The sequence below is a fragment of the Synchiropus splendidus genome, chromosome 3, assembly GCF_027744825.2.
Source record: "Synchiropus splendidus isolate RoL2022-P1 chromosome 3, RoL_Sspl_1.0, whole genome shotgun sequence".
Taxonomy (NCBI): Eukaryota; Metazoa; Chordata; class Actinopteri; order Syngnathiformes; family Callionymidae; genus Synchiropus; species Synchiropus splendidus.
The window spans coordinates 9,894,355-9,908,260 of NC_071336.1; the positions used below are offsets into that span (position 1 = coordinate 9,894,355).

At 41.3% G+C, this 13,906-nt stretch overlaps 1 protein-coding gene across 16 annotated transcripts in view; it reads right to left on the reverse strand.

Moving 5' to 3' along the window:
* nrxn2b (neurexin 2b) overlaps positions 1-13,906 on the reverse strand; it is a 633,241-nt gene that overhangs the window by 321,252 nt on the left and 298,083 nt on the right. For 13 of the 16 annotated variants that reach the window (XM_053860772.1, XM_053860771.1, XM_053860757.1 and 10 more), the window contains 2 exons: positions 11,895-12,098; positions 9,530-9,556 (listed from right to left, as the gene is read on the reverse strand). In XM_053860772.1, coding sequence (XP_053716747.1) covers positions 9,530-9,556; positions 11,895-12,098 — 231 coding nt within the window. The remainder of the gene's footprint in view (positions 1-9,529; positions 9,557-11,894; positions 12,099-13,906) is intronic. The other 3 variants (XM_053860769.1, XM_053860768.1, XM_053860763.1) reach the window with 1 other exon arrangement.

Consider the following 13,906-nt stretch of genomic DNA (forward strand, 5'->3'; position numbering starts at 1 on the left):
TTTAATGAACAGTCTTTTCATGATGCTTCATGATGCATGGCCCTACGCAGTACAGCCACTATATGATCAACTGTTTGCACGATGAAAAAAATGCATCATTGTTGGTTTTCATATTCAACAGCTACGATGTAATACAGCTACCACAGACACACATCCTAGTCGCTGCATTCAAAAACATGAATCTGACAAGCTGGTGATCGGTCACTCGTTGCTGCAGCAAGTGAGCTACTAGCTCCAGGGGTGATTTGGTGGGTCCTCTCCCTTTATTAGGCAGGTCTGAGATAAAGTCAATTTCTGCTTCAGACAATGGGGCATTAGTAATGGATCTCAATGTCTGGAGATGAGAAGTTTCCTATTTGTATATAGGTGAGAAGGTGGACACTCAGCAAGCAAGCAATGGACAGAAATAATACCTGTGTTCAGCTTCACACTTTGCTCACCTAACTTGTGTTTTGGCCAAGGATTTTGGCTGTGTCCCATTCCTCACCGTAACACTGATTTTTGGCAAACACTCGGTTTTGTGCGTTCACGAGTCAGTGTCGTGTGTCCCACACTCCTAAGACTGAGGGCACTTGCTGTTCACCACTTGAAATGATCGCTTCAAACCGAAGGGGCTCTGAGCTGACTTGAAACCAAGTGGGAATATGAAATGTGGAAATATTTCCAGGAAACCAAAGTACTACTATTTAAAAACAATGTTGGCTAGGGACATTTTTAGAAACAAGCACTACTCTTCTGTTTTTTTACTTCTCGTATCACACGTTACCAAATGGCCTACCGTGACCGACAACATGAACAATACAACATGTATGTACAACAGCATGGTTTAATTCTTCTTAACAAATAACAGTCAGATAGCATCCAGGCTAATGTTAACACTGTCATACCTTGAACATCTATCATCTCGAACATCGAACCTCGATCTATCACCGCTACATAGCGGCAAAGTCGGCTCATTTCTTCTCCATTGGTTCACCAAACCAAGTGAGATTATCAGCACTGATGCAATAGGTTGACCCAATTCTTAGAGACGTCAGTCACTTCACTTCATTGTCGCAGGGCACTTCATAGTGGAGGGCACTCAAAACCAAGTGCTAGTGTTACGGTGAGAAATCGGACACCGCCTTATTTGATTGTATTCCAACTGTAAAGTGTATCCAGAATTAATTTAAGCTTAAATTAACTTACATGACAAGAAACAACCGAAACATTGAGATCACTCTTTTTTTTTTTTTGATGCTTCACTTGGTGCCACTCCCTAATTATAGATAAAGATGCTTTCATAGAAAAGCACTTCATTTCTGCTGACATTGTATCATTTATTTATCTCAGCACTTGCTGAGATGCAAGTCATTATGTTAACAGCAAACACCCCTTATTGGCTCATTGCATCACATTTGGCCTGCAGTTGAAGATAAAATGAACTTAAATATAAAAGGCCAACCTCCACTGGAGCATTAAATTGCCTTTTTCCCCAGAAAGAAAAAAAAAAAAAAAAGTCCAAAGCCAGCATCTAGAAAATAAATACTATATCGTTTGATATTTGCCCACTGCAGGGCTTGGAACTTTGAACAAAACCTAGCAGCTTGTCAAAGACAGAACGTGGCCATGCACTGTAACTGAATATATGTGACTCGCTGTACAAGTCGGAGCGTTTTCATGTACAGAGAGGCGCATAGATGCAATGCTCGTATCAGCCACAAAAGCAATTTGGGACAAATTGGATCTGCATGAAGCTGTCATTCAAGTTCATAGACAACCACGACATGACAGCACTGGTTCGCTTCTGCTGTGGAAACGGAGACATGATCACCAGCATATTTTAGCAGATTGAATGGGCAAGGAATGTGACACACGACAACCTGGTGGGAGTCGTGAGAAAGACATGACGGCATCGCACTGGAGGATACGTGGAGTGTGAAGGAATAAATCTGGAATGTGTTTGTTCATGTCATTTTTAAAGGGAGCATAAGGTATTACTAAACACCACTAGTGAGAATCTTTCTCCCCTTAATAAGACAGGAGTATGACATTGTAATTACTTAAACTACATGGTGAATATTCTCCATTTCATCACCACAGTATATACTGTGCAGTATTATGACAGAGCCTTTAAAACTAGGGATTGGTGGTAATAAGAGAGGCAAAAGCTACATCCATGTAAACAAGCCTCAATAGGACATTTCAATATTGATATTGGTCCCAACAAATACAGCCAATAACAGAGCACAGTGTTACTGAGAAAAGCCTGCAATGGTTACAATACAATGTTCCTACAACAGTCAATATAATTTCAAAGAGGGGCATTAAACCTTTTGGGGTATATTAAAAGTCGGAAATAGTCTGTCTTTTTTTTTTTTTAATTAACTGAGTGAGCAGTTAAGTAAACATAATGTTATTTTATCAGTATTTTTCAATAAGCAGTCCTGACTCAGCAGGACCATTATGAGACTGAGAAAAATATATTGTAACTTGCTGTCAGCATATAGACCTTCAAATGAAAATATTCACATTTACATTCAATTATTATTGCATTGGAAGAAGGGAAAAGAGTATCATCAGCTCCAAGAATCAACCACCAGTTTTTCACTTCAGAATTGTTTACGCAACCTCTGCATTATTAATTTCTCATTCTTAATTTCTCAGCCTTTTGTAATTAATACTGCGCAAAGAGGTGAGGAATGCAATCTATTTTATTATTATTATTTATTTAGTTTCAAGTTCAAACCAAACAATAGGAATAATAATTCAAATTACAAAGAAAGAATAAAGACGCCTTTATGAGAGGCAGCCAGTTTGGCCGCTCCTGGTCTTTCTGAGATTTGTGTATGTTGTTTCATACACAAATGCACCCCGCAGTATTTTTGTCTTGTTTTTTGAGTGGATATGCCAGACCCAACATGGACATTGATACCCTTGCGACTGGAGACTCTGCTTGTTGCTATCGTGCCATTGTTCGGACCACGGATCATGCCAGTGATGTGACCTCAATCGTGTTCCACTGGAGGAAGGAAAAGACTGGGGAGTCGCACTGGAGCTGGCTGCAGAGTGAGGAGGGTACGACACGGACTGTTCGTCATTGTGGGGTCTCTCCCAAGCCACGTAAGTAACAACAGCCAGATGAACGACGACCTAGCAGTGCTAGTCCAGCATCAGTGGAACCTAGCATGGAGTCATGGCTAGCAGCAGATATGTCCCTTGTGCTAGTCAGGGTCCCACACTCACTCCATGGCCTCTTTCTCACTCTGGTGGTGTTGGGCAGCACATCTGGTCCACCCTTGCTGCTTGAAGGAGTAGTTCCATCGTTCCTTCCTGCTCACTGCTATCACAGTGGCGGACTTCGACTGAACTCACTGTCCATTTGTTTTATTCATTTATGCATTTTTTTTATTTGTTATGTTCATGTTTAATGCTCAATGTTTGTCTTTAATGTATGTATGCTGTAACACCCAAATATGTCCCCATTGTGAGAAGAATAAAGGCAGTCTAATACCATCTAATATAATAATAACCGGAATTAAGTCAACAAAGCCTTCACATTTTCTACCAACAATTTCTTTTGTTTGTTGAAAGTTCAACCCTCAACGGTTTAACGTCTCTAAATATCAGCTCCTCTGCTTAAGTGGGTGTACAGTAGAGGATCACGTTGTTTGAATAAAAATCCCACACAGGTGGGCAACACCTTTCTATCAATGACCTCCACCTACTTTTTTTCAAACATATAAAATGCTGACTAAAACTTCAAAAAATACTTGAGGAATGAACCACACCAAAGTGTCTATGTGAAATAAATATGTACAGATCTATCGTTGCCTTCATTCATTTTGTATCTCAAACCCACTTTGATATTTTGTCAATTTTTTTCTCTTTCGGCTTCTTACTTCAGGGGTCACCACAGCGGATCATCTTCCTCCATCTCACCCGGTCCTCTGCTACCTCTTCTCTCAAAGCTACAAACTTCATGTCCTCCTTCACCAAGTCCACAAATCTCCGCAGTGTGATTTTAAGCGAAGTCAGGAGATCAGGTGTAAAGGTTCACGCACATCTAAACTGAACTGCTATATTTTCATGAGAACCAAGAGGAACATCACAGACACAAATAACATCCAGTTTAATGAAAACTATTAAACAGAGGCATGACAACCAGAACAATAACAGACGTGAACTCGGATATCTCACTTAGGGGTGTACTCACTTGTGTTGCTTGTAATCTAAACTGGCTCTAGAGTGATTTTTAAGGGGACTGCAAATGAACCTCTAAACAATGTACCAGTGTTTTCCATGAAAATACTTAATGAAATGTTTTTGTAAGATGCTGTCACAGATCCTGAGTTGTTTTTAAGACCAAGGATTTTATGTAAACACTGTGGTGCTCACCTGTTCCTGCCAGCTGTGTCTCAAACTGGGCGGCTCATTTATTCATTTTTTACTTCAAACTAGTTGGTACAGCAGCAATTTTTGGAGAGTTGTCGGAAACTATATGTAAAGTTGAATTGCTGAACAACTGAAAAAGAGAATCGGCATGAAATGGGGAACAGTATATAAATCATTGCAATCCATTTCTATAATACAATCCCCTATTCATCAAATTGTAGCCCACAATACATAACGTATTACACTTCAAATAGCGCATTCAGGGTTACTACTTTACACAGCTCACACAAAGAAGATGATGGTTCTGGCAGCAGAAAGGTCACACACTGACCAAACATCATCCACCTGCCAAGATGACCTGACATGAGCCGAGGGCAGCTGCCGTTTCCAGAACCATGTCTCTCAGTTATAAGGTGAGCAGGCGAGGTCACTGAGCTTCAAATTCCAAGTCAAACACTAGGAATGTAAAAAAAAAAAAATTGAGGGACAAAGAACCCATATTTTCTGTTTCGATTTGGAAGCAAGGCTGTGATGTGGTAATATACTTCATAGAGTAATGATCAGTTAACATTGATGCAGAATTTAGTTTGTCTTTTGCAGAGCTCTCATGGGTCCAAATGTGTCTACCATTAAGTAAGGTGGATTTGAGTTTTAATCGCAATCCAATTCGTATCATATTTATTTACCAGCACCGACAGCATTGCCGAAATGCCCTCGACGGGCTTTTTCCTTAAGTAGCAGCCTCATTATCGGAGCTCAGAAGATGGCACTCTCTGCTCTAAATCTTTGAACATCACCTCATGGTATTTTGAGTGATACGGACAGTGTTACCTACTGTCCGCGCCAGACCATCACGATCCATTATAAACAGCAATGGCCCAACATTTAGTCAGATTTTAATTGTATCATCCTAACAGTGTTGAGGCTTCATGAAAAAGTGCCAGGTGGCACTCTCTTCTCTAAAAGCGTTGACTTGAACAAACATTTCTATGAAACCTCACATCACTTTTAAACCAATAGCACCACCAAGGAGCTCTGAAATGAGGGCACTGTTTCATGAAGCCTCATCAGCCCATCACTCACTCACTCAGATGATAAAGTCAACAGTGGACCAACGATGTACATACCACATGTAATGATGAAGGTTCATGAAGCCTCATGAAGCCTCACTCACAGATTAATGAGTTTAATTGATGCAGTTGCATAATTCAATGAATGTTCAGCAGACTACCATCTAGTGCAGGGGTGGGCAAACCCGTCCTCAAAGGGCCGGGGTGGTGCTGGTTTTTGCTGCCACCAGACAAACACACATAGTTTAACATGTTAGGTGAAACAAGCGACACCAGACTGAGACCTGATTGGTGAAGTGCTAGTTGGGGTTGGAACAAAAACCTGCACCACGCCAGCCCTTTGAGGACCGGTCTGCCCACCTCCGATCCAGTGGGATCTCACAATGAGGCTGCGTGAAGCTCCACCGGCCCATCAGCACTAGCACGGCATAAGTCAGTGTTCTAAACCTTTCTACCTGCATTTTAAACATTATTTTCAAACGGCAAAAACCAAATGTTACAAATGACTTACCAAAAGATTTGTTAGTTTAGTCGCAGTACTATTTTCATGTATCCAGATGGAAACTAATGGACTCTTTAGTGTTTTCGAAAGGCTTGATATTTTCTGAACGAGAGCAGCGATCACATTGTACTTCCCTGAAGAAGCTGAGGTCAGATAATACTTGGGATTTAATTTCACGATCTATGAATCAATATGCGTAGCGGAATGCTAATACAGCAGCTAAGGTGTTGTTACATCCATTAGTGAGGAAATGAATCCATGCGAGACAAACTACCTCATGGAAGCAGCCAGCATGGTACGGTTTAGTTAACATGTAGCTCTGGAGGCAGAATTGACCAGATGTCATCGCATTGAAAAATGGTCTCAAGGTAGCGTTTCCCCCCCTTGTGCATACATCTACATTAATTCTGTCTTACATGTCCTCAGGCCCGGCAGTCGAGCTCGGCCAACCAAACTAGAAATAGAGTTGAAAGAAGTATCATCAGGAACACTGCAGAACCAAAAGTCGACGGCAGCAAAGATGTATCTTCTACAGTCAAAAGCCACTGTGCAGGAAGCATCGTTCAGCCAAGCAGCCAGAGGAATCTGTGAAATTACAATTTCTTACGACAAATCTGCGTCTAAGAATACATTTTTCCCATCAAATGAAGTGCACGTCTTCTGGTCGTCAGGGAGAAAAAAAAGAAAAAGAAAAATGCAGGGTCCACAGTTCAGGGATGAGGCTGCAGGGAGTGGGCATTCTCAGTACTGCTGTGGCATCTGCTGGTGAGGACTGGGAACTGCAGCTCCTGAGCACCACTTCTATGTGCATCAAGTACAAGAGTGGTGCAATTTGTCATCGTGAAGCCACTTCCACGCCTGGCAGCGTCGTTTGAAGTGTTTGATTGCACCCAGAGGAGTCTGACACTCGGGAGCAATTTAAAGGAAAGAAAAGGAAGATGCGAGCAGCAGTGGCTTCCTCCATCGACACTTTGAAAATTGTAGCATAAAAATAAGTGAGGCTTTAAAAACGTGACTGATTCCCATCCAGCAATAACTTTTGAAATCTTCATGTCATGCTGTTTTTATTGTGTCTCCACAGAGGATGTGGAGGATGACTCAATCTCCAAATAGTTGACTCACCGGTGTCAATGTTGACACAGAGCATTATCACGATCAGTGAAGGTTATCTAATCTTTCAAACATCATCAAGTGCACAGACACAAATAACACTTTAGTACTTGACAAAATGTCATCAACTGCCCTTCTACAGTAACCTTTCACTGGAACTGGCTCTAACCTGGATAGAGTTTACTTTGAAGGTCAAAATTGAATTTTGCCTTGTGAGGAAAATTATTTCGCAAAAAAAGAATATCCTTGTTTGTCAACTATTATTACTCACAATGCTGTTTTTATTAATAATGGTGCTATAACAAATATGTCAGATTTCTGTGGCATATAAATATTGTGTGTAACCTTTCAAAATTTGAACAGAATTATATCTAATTCTATTCGACTGTTTTCTTACAGCAGTTGTTGCACCAGTCTTGTATTTTAGTATGGACTACTGTTCTTTCCATCTTTTTTTCACGCTGAAAAGGGCTCTAGTATCCCAACAGGATGGTGCAGGCAGTGTCCCTAATAGATCACCATTTTCGAAAAACAGTACTGTTCTGTGGCAAATATGTACTGTTCACATATGTGGACCGAGGCATTATATCAAGAGTGGAGTTGGGTAAGATCTCCACAAGGTGATGAGCTATACCAAAGATTTACTTTTGAGTTTTGAAGAGAATTCTCGAGTTCCTTCCTTATCCCTCCATAGCTTTGTCTCCGAACCTCTCCATTTGAGCTGTTCCACTAATGTACTCACTTCTAATCTTGTCCTCCCCAGTCTTTCCCAATGCAAACTCATCCAACCTCTGCTTCCTGTCTTTGTGTCAGAGCTACTGTAGTTACACCACACATTATGGGAGGCCTAACTTGTGTCCTTCTCTTCTCACGCTACTCTCCTGTCACAGATCTTCATCACATCACATATCCCACACTGCCTGTGCGCTCTTGTTCTACCGCTACTCTCTGCATCTTCAATATCCCTTCTGACTCATCTGCACGCATGTATTCAGCCTTTCTTCTAATGAGCTTCATTTCTATTTTGTCAGGCTCATACCTCCACCTCCTACTCCTTTGAACAACAGATCATTGTGCATTCCGACACTCGTGACTCGACAAAAATATATGAGAATAATTAACTAAATACAACAAAGTGCATTGTAGCCTGTGATGCTCAGTCTCAGTCAAACACCCACATTTGAAATGTACCATCGTCCACGCTTGTGTCCAGCAACAGAGTAGCAAACATCAGGTTTTCTCCGCTCACCTGTTTCCATGTCCCCTCCATTGGCAGCACTTACCTGTCGGCACCATGCTCCAAATTGCCAAGGCAGAAAGTACATTTAGGCTATCATTTTTTCATCAGCATGATGCAGATAAACATTTGATAACAAGCACCGCGGGCAGTGTGGTGAGCTCTAGCTTTCTAGGGATGAAAATACCCGAAGAGAAAACAAGCACCTCCGAAATGTGGAGCTGCGCTGTATACTTTCATGGAAGGTTGTAAAACGCTGGCCTTTTAAACCAAACTTAATATGGATAAATAATGCAGTGTTGGGATGAACGGGGTGGAAGGGAGGAATTACAAAAGTTTAAAAGTTAATAGCACTGAAAGCAGAGTCGGTTCATGCACAGGGTCATGTGCTCAATTTGAATGTTATACAAGCCCCAAAAAAGCTGCTTATAATAGCTGTTGTAGACAAAAAATGTTCTGCAACTGTCAGAAATGGACAGCAGTAGGCATGGCTCTTAAGGTTTACAGCCAGGGACAGAACATCTTCTGGGCTCTGTAAAGAATGTGTATTGTGAAGGTTTGTCCAGGATGCGCCTAGTCATCACCCTGACTGAGGTAGTCATCATTTGCTTTCCGCTGAACACGCCTCGGCTATCTTCAAGGGCGATGGAAGGTTTCGCCGCGAGTCAAGGTTGAATTGGAACTTGTGGGCAGACGTTCAGTGAGACAGATTTATGAATTTATGAAACTGTCATTATTGCTGTATGAGTTTGACTGTAATTTTGTTGATAAGCACAGCTGAATATTTGCATTAAAGTCCATGACATGTATGCACTATGGTTATTTAGTTATGACGATAACTGAGTGTCTGACTTTGCTATCACGCTTCTCCCATAGTTTCATGGGACCTCATTCACATGTCACTACATTATCAATGACAACATGTTATTTGCTTGGCCAAATAGCCTCACAGCTGTGTTGCATTACGATCGTAACAATATGAAGCATACAGTATTTTAGAGTGAGTGAAAAGACTGAGGTTATTAAATGGTGCACAATAAAAAAATCCATCTTAAAACAAGTAAACTACATGACGATAACCAAAAATAAATAAATAAAGTTGGAATGAGTATCAGTCAAGAAGAGGGAAGAGGATGATTTGGGGGTGTAAAGGTGATTGGTTATATACAGAAAAGGGCCAGCGCACAGAATTCATGAACATTTGTGAGTCAGAAAAATGGATAGAACCACACTTACTGAGGCTACAGTCTATCCTGATACAATCTGGTGGGAGAGAGAGCGAGATGGTAAGATCAAACCAAAAGAAAGAGGAAGAGAGAAGAGAGAGAAAAGACATTTTACATCCTTCAAGGTACATTCTGCAGTCAACCATGAACACTGAGGCCACCATCCGGGGACAAGCTCCGAGTCAGGATCACCCTTTTAATCCCCCGGCTACCCCTCTAAGTGGAGCCGAAGAAGAGCAGAAGGCAAAGCCGGTGAATCTAACAAAAGTCAGGGATTTCTCCTTTGTGTGAGCACAAATGGGTTTTTTTTTTGTCTTTTATGAATGCATACTGTGTTGGATATTAAAATATAACAGCAAAATATAACAATCAGTATTAAAATCTCATCAGAAATAGGAAGACGCTTTTCTTTTTTTTTCTCATATGTACATCCTCGTAAAAGACCACTGCAGTAGTGATGCTGCAAGTGCGCTATAAAATGTGTTCTTTTCCAGATGTTTAACCTATTTTTCGCTCTGCTTTGAGCAATTTCAAACCATTGTTCTAAGCCTTGACTTTTCACAGTGTTTAATAATCCAGCACAGTTTATGCTATTGCATCACAAGTTATGGTCAAATGGCTTGAAAACTACTGAAAAACTACTGTAACTACTGAATTAATGTGGATTTCTTGCTGTACTTCTCTCATGTTTGTCATGTTTGTATGGGTATTTTCGTTACTCCATTTTTTTATAGGTCTTTTTTTTTTAAAGTTACATTCCTTATGTTTGTGTGTGGATATATAGTTGGAGGTCAGTTCATAAATGTGTCTCTATCTTGTGTGAACATTGGAGTGGAAAATGTCCTTTGCCTTCTGCTGAATCTTCGGCACAAGAGACACAACAGTGTTGATTGCAAAGAGTGATCTGCACGTCCCAACCACCACTTGCCTGGTGCACAAGAGCCAAGTGACAAATTCAAAGCACTTATTATGACTTTTTAGTAGAGCTGAAATGACAGTGGTTGAAAAACTACTCCCCAAATAAAGATGAACTAATAATCTTGCTCTATTTTTACATGAAAAACGTCATTGAAGTTAAATGATTTGACATCACCCTCTAGTGGCGGGGAGTGGCACCTGCACGCGGCAGCGTGGTTCAGGACGTGTCTCAAGCTTGTCAACCGCAACAGAATAGTGGACACAAACAGTCAGGGACCAGCAACACTGCCCAAGCTACTCAGTTATGTAAGTGATTAACAGCTGCTTCATTGTTGTATCTGAAACGTGAATCTGTGAAAGAAACCTGCTATGTACAGCAGTGAGCCGGTCACTCCGACTGTTTGATCCGAGGCCGCAGACATACAAGCCATTGAAGGGATGAAAAGTTCCATCTCCTGAGTCTTGGCCAGGTGGTGTGTTAAAAGAAGGAAGACAAAGTAAAGATAGTGTTGAGAAAGAGATGGAGAAAAGGCCACCTTGCTGCCCTACAGCTGCCCACACACACCTGTCTCCATGGTGGTTTCATACTCCTGATCTTTCTCATGTCTAAGCCACGGCTGAAAGTACATTAAGCTTCAAGGTCAAACCCATCACACTTTGCTCGAGTACCCATTACCAGGAACTTTAAATTAAGGCTTCTTGAATTTAAGGCAGATGGATGTGGCCTCTTTGTGACCCTGCATGTCCTCCTGGATGTGAGGTACCTGTGACCTTCTCGACTTTTCCACATCTCTATTTCCTCGCTTTGCCTGTCTAATCACGAGGTGTGCCTGGAGCTGGACAGCGAACTGTCTCTATAACATTCGCTTCTCATCTGAGGAATTCAGGAACAAGTTCATACGCAAAGCACACACCTGCCAACCGTGCACACTCAACACAAGCGCTTAAAGCGTGCTGCACAAATATGTTTGACATTTGTCATTCAAACAATATTAAAAATAATATGTTACTTTAAGCCCTCATTACCGCCACTAGAAGCAGTCCGCAGGAATATAGGGGTGAATACTCCGCACTAACCATTGGATCCTACTCCACTTTCTACCAGAGACATGAGGAAGAACAGGAGGAAACCATTGTGAAGCAGCTTGTGGCATTCATGTGGGGTCAGAAGCCAGTGATTGAACCAGAGATGGAGCTTTCTTTGGGGAAGAAGAGACTATGGGAAGCAACTGGAAGTATTAAAGAAATGACCGGAGGGATTCTGCATTTCATTCATTATATTGTTTTTCTTTTTATACAGCAAAAAAACTGCAGATGACTTATCCCTATTTCAACTATCTCAAAGTTCCAAATCAAAGAAGAAAAAGTGCGAACTGAACTGTCAGATAGCAGCTTAAGTGGGAAGGGGAGGGTGGTAATATGGATCAGCGATAGTCACGGCAGATCTGCGGTCCTACCGAGGTTCACGGTGAGTTTGACGCGACCTCCGTCCAGTTCCAGTCGTAGCGTGTCTGCCGACTCCTTCGACGTGGTGGCCATCAGCAGGCCGTACGCCCGCTGGGACATGAAGCGCAGAGCCACGTCCTCCGCCTCGGTGTGCATGGTGATGGGCATGATGATCTTCAGGTACATGCTGCCGTCATAACTCAGCACTGTCGCCTCTGAAACGTGTCGGAGGGAAAACGGTCAGTCTGACAAAGAATATTGAGTAAAGACGGTTATTAGTATAAACAAGTTAAATATTATTAACTAGGGGATACATTTTTTATAACTATACGCCAACTTCATATTGCTGTTTTTCACCGACCTATTAGTCAATATTAGTCAGTATTAGTCTTGTGAGGTCACTAGATTTCAGTCCAAACCGACTAAGACACCAACTAAATTCACCATGAAACAGCAGTCGTGTGGATCACAAAAAATATTAGACATCACTGCGCAACCTTCCAGACGGCATTATTTAATTCCTTGAATATTTTGTTCTCGTTCCATTCCAACCCCTGGCTACAATTTATATATACTCATATTTATTACACCCATCGTCTCCGGAATGGATATTCAAGTGTTTACTATTACATAATTGTCATCATAATGATGAACATTTGACGTCGCTTGACAGTAATACGCAGTTCCGCTGCAGCAGAAATGGAATATCAATGAGGATGCTGTGGTTCCGCATCTTTTTTCAAAGCCAAACTCACAGCTAGGTTTGAACTGTTACTAAGATTATCAGATTGGATGGTTGTTTGATTATTGGATGTATTAAAGCATTGCCAGAGGACAAAAGAAGAAACACAAATGTGTCCTCTAACTTTATTTCTGTGAAGCAGCATCACTGGCCACCGCCCTGTGTAAAAAAAAAAAAAAAAAAAAATCTGCCCACATATTGACATTTTTATACCAACATTATTGTACATATATTATGAGTTAATTCCCTGAGGCAGAAATTGTCCCTCAGATTATATAGTTATCACCACCAGATGGTAGTAGAGGATAACCTTGACTCCACATATCATCTGGACACCCCAACTAAGGCAGAATTGTCAAGACAATACGAGGATTCAATTTGAATTGAAGGGAGCGTCACTTTGTGAAATCCATCTGCGTCGTGGTTCACTGAAGGAAGGAGTCTGAAGCGACGTCACCTTGCAGAGACATACCCAGCCATGCTGGGCACTGCCACGTGGGCCACCTGTGTTTGTGTGACCAGCACAGATGGCGACAGTCGGCCTCTGGAATACAGCTGCTGGCCCTTGACATTTTAGCCCTGCTTCTCTCTCATCCTAGTGCCAGCCTGTGAACCTCGATGGCACTGAACACGGGGTCGGACAAGGTTCACACGCGGCCCCTAAAATTAGCTTCTTAGGCGCTGGTTGTGTCAGACATCATATCATGGGTAACAGCACTGTACACTGTGTTCTAGTTGCACCGAGGAGTCAATGTCCGCCTTTTGTATGAGTCAAACAACGTTGAATTCATAATCAAAATGGGCATGTTGCTTACTGTGACTGGTAAATAATACTGCATGATGTTGACTTAATATGTGTCACATATTAAGTAAACTATGAATTGGCTCTCACAAATATTTATCTTTGACTCAGAACTGGGATTTATGCAATTATTTCCTCCCATGTTGTGACCTTGAAGCTTAATTCTAAAAAAAAAAGTATTTTATTATGCTTAATATTAGTCTCCTTTATTTCAGTCTGAGGTTTCAAGTCTCTCCATGAATGGCAACAACTAGTACAGTTTGAAAAACGAATCATTAATTATGTTATTACATAGTTATTATTCACTTGTTTCATGAAGTTACCATCCATACAGTGCCGACTTTGCATGTCAAGGCATGTATGATGAAATCCATCAGAGGTATTTTTTTAATATTTGAGGGGGCACTGAATACTTCTCAGTAACTTGCTTGTAAGTGGATAAAGAACTTTATATTTCAAAATAAATATTGACACACAGT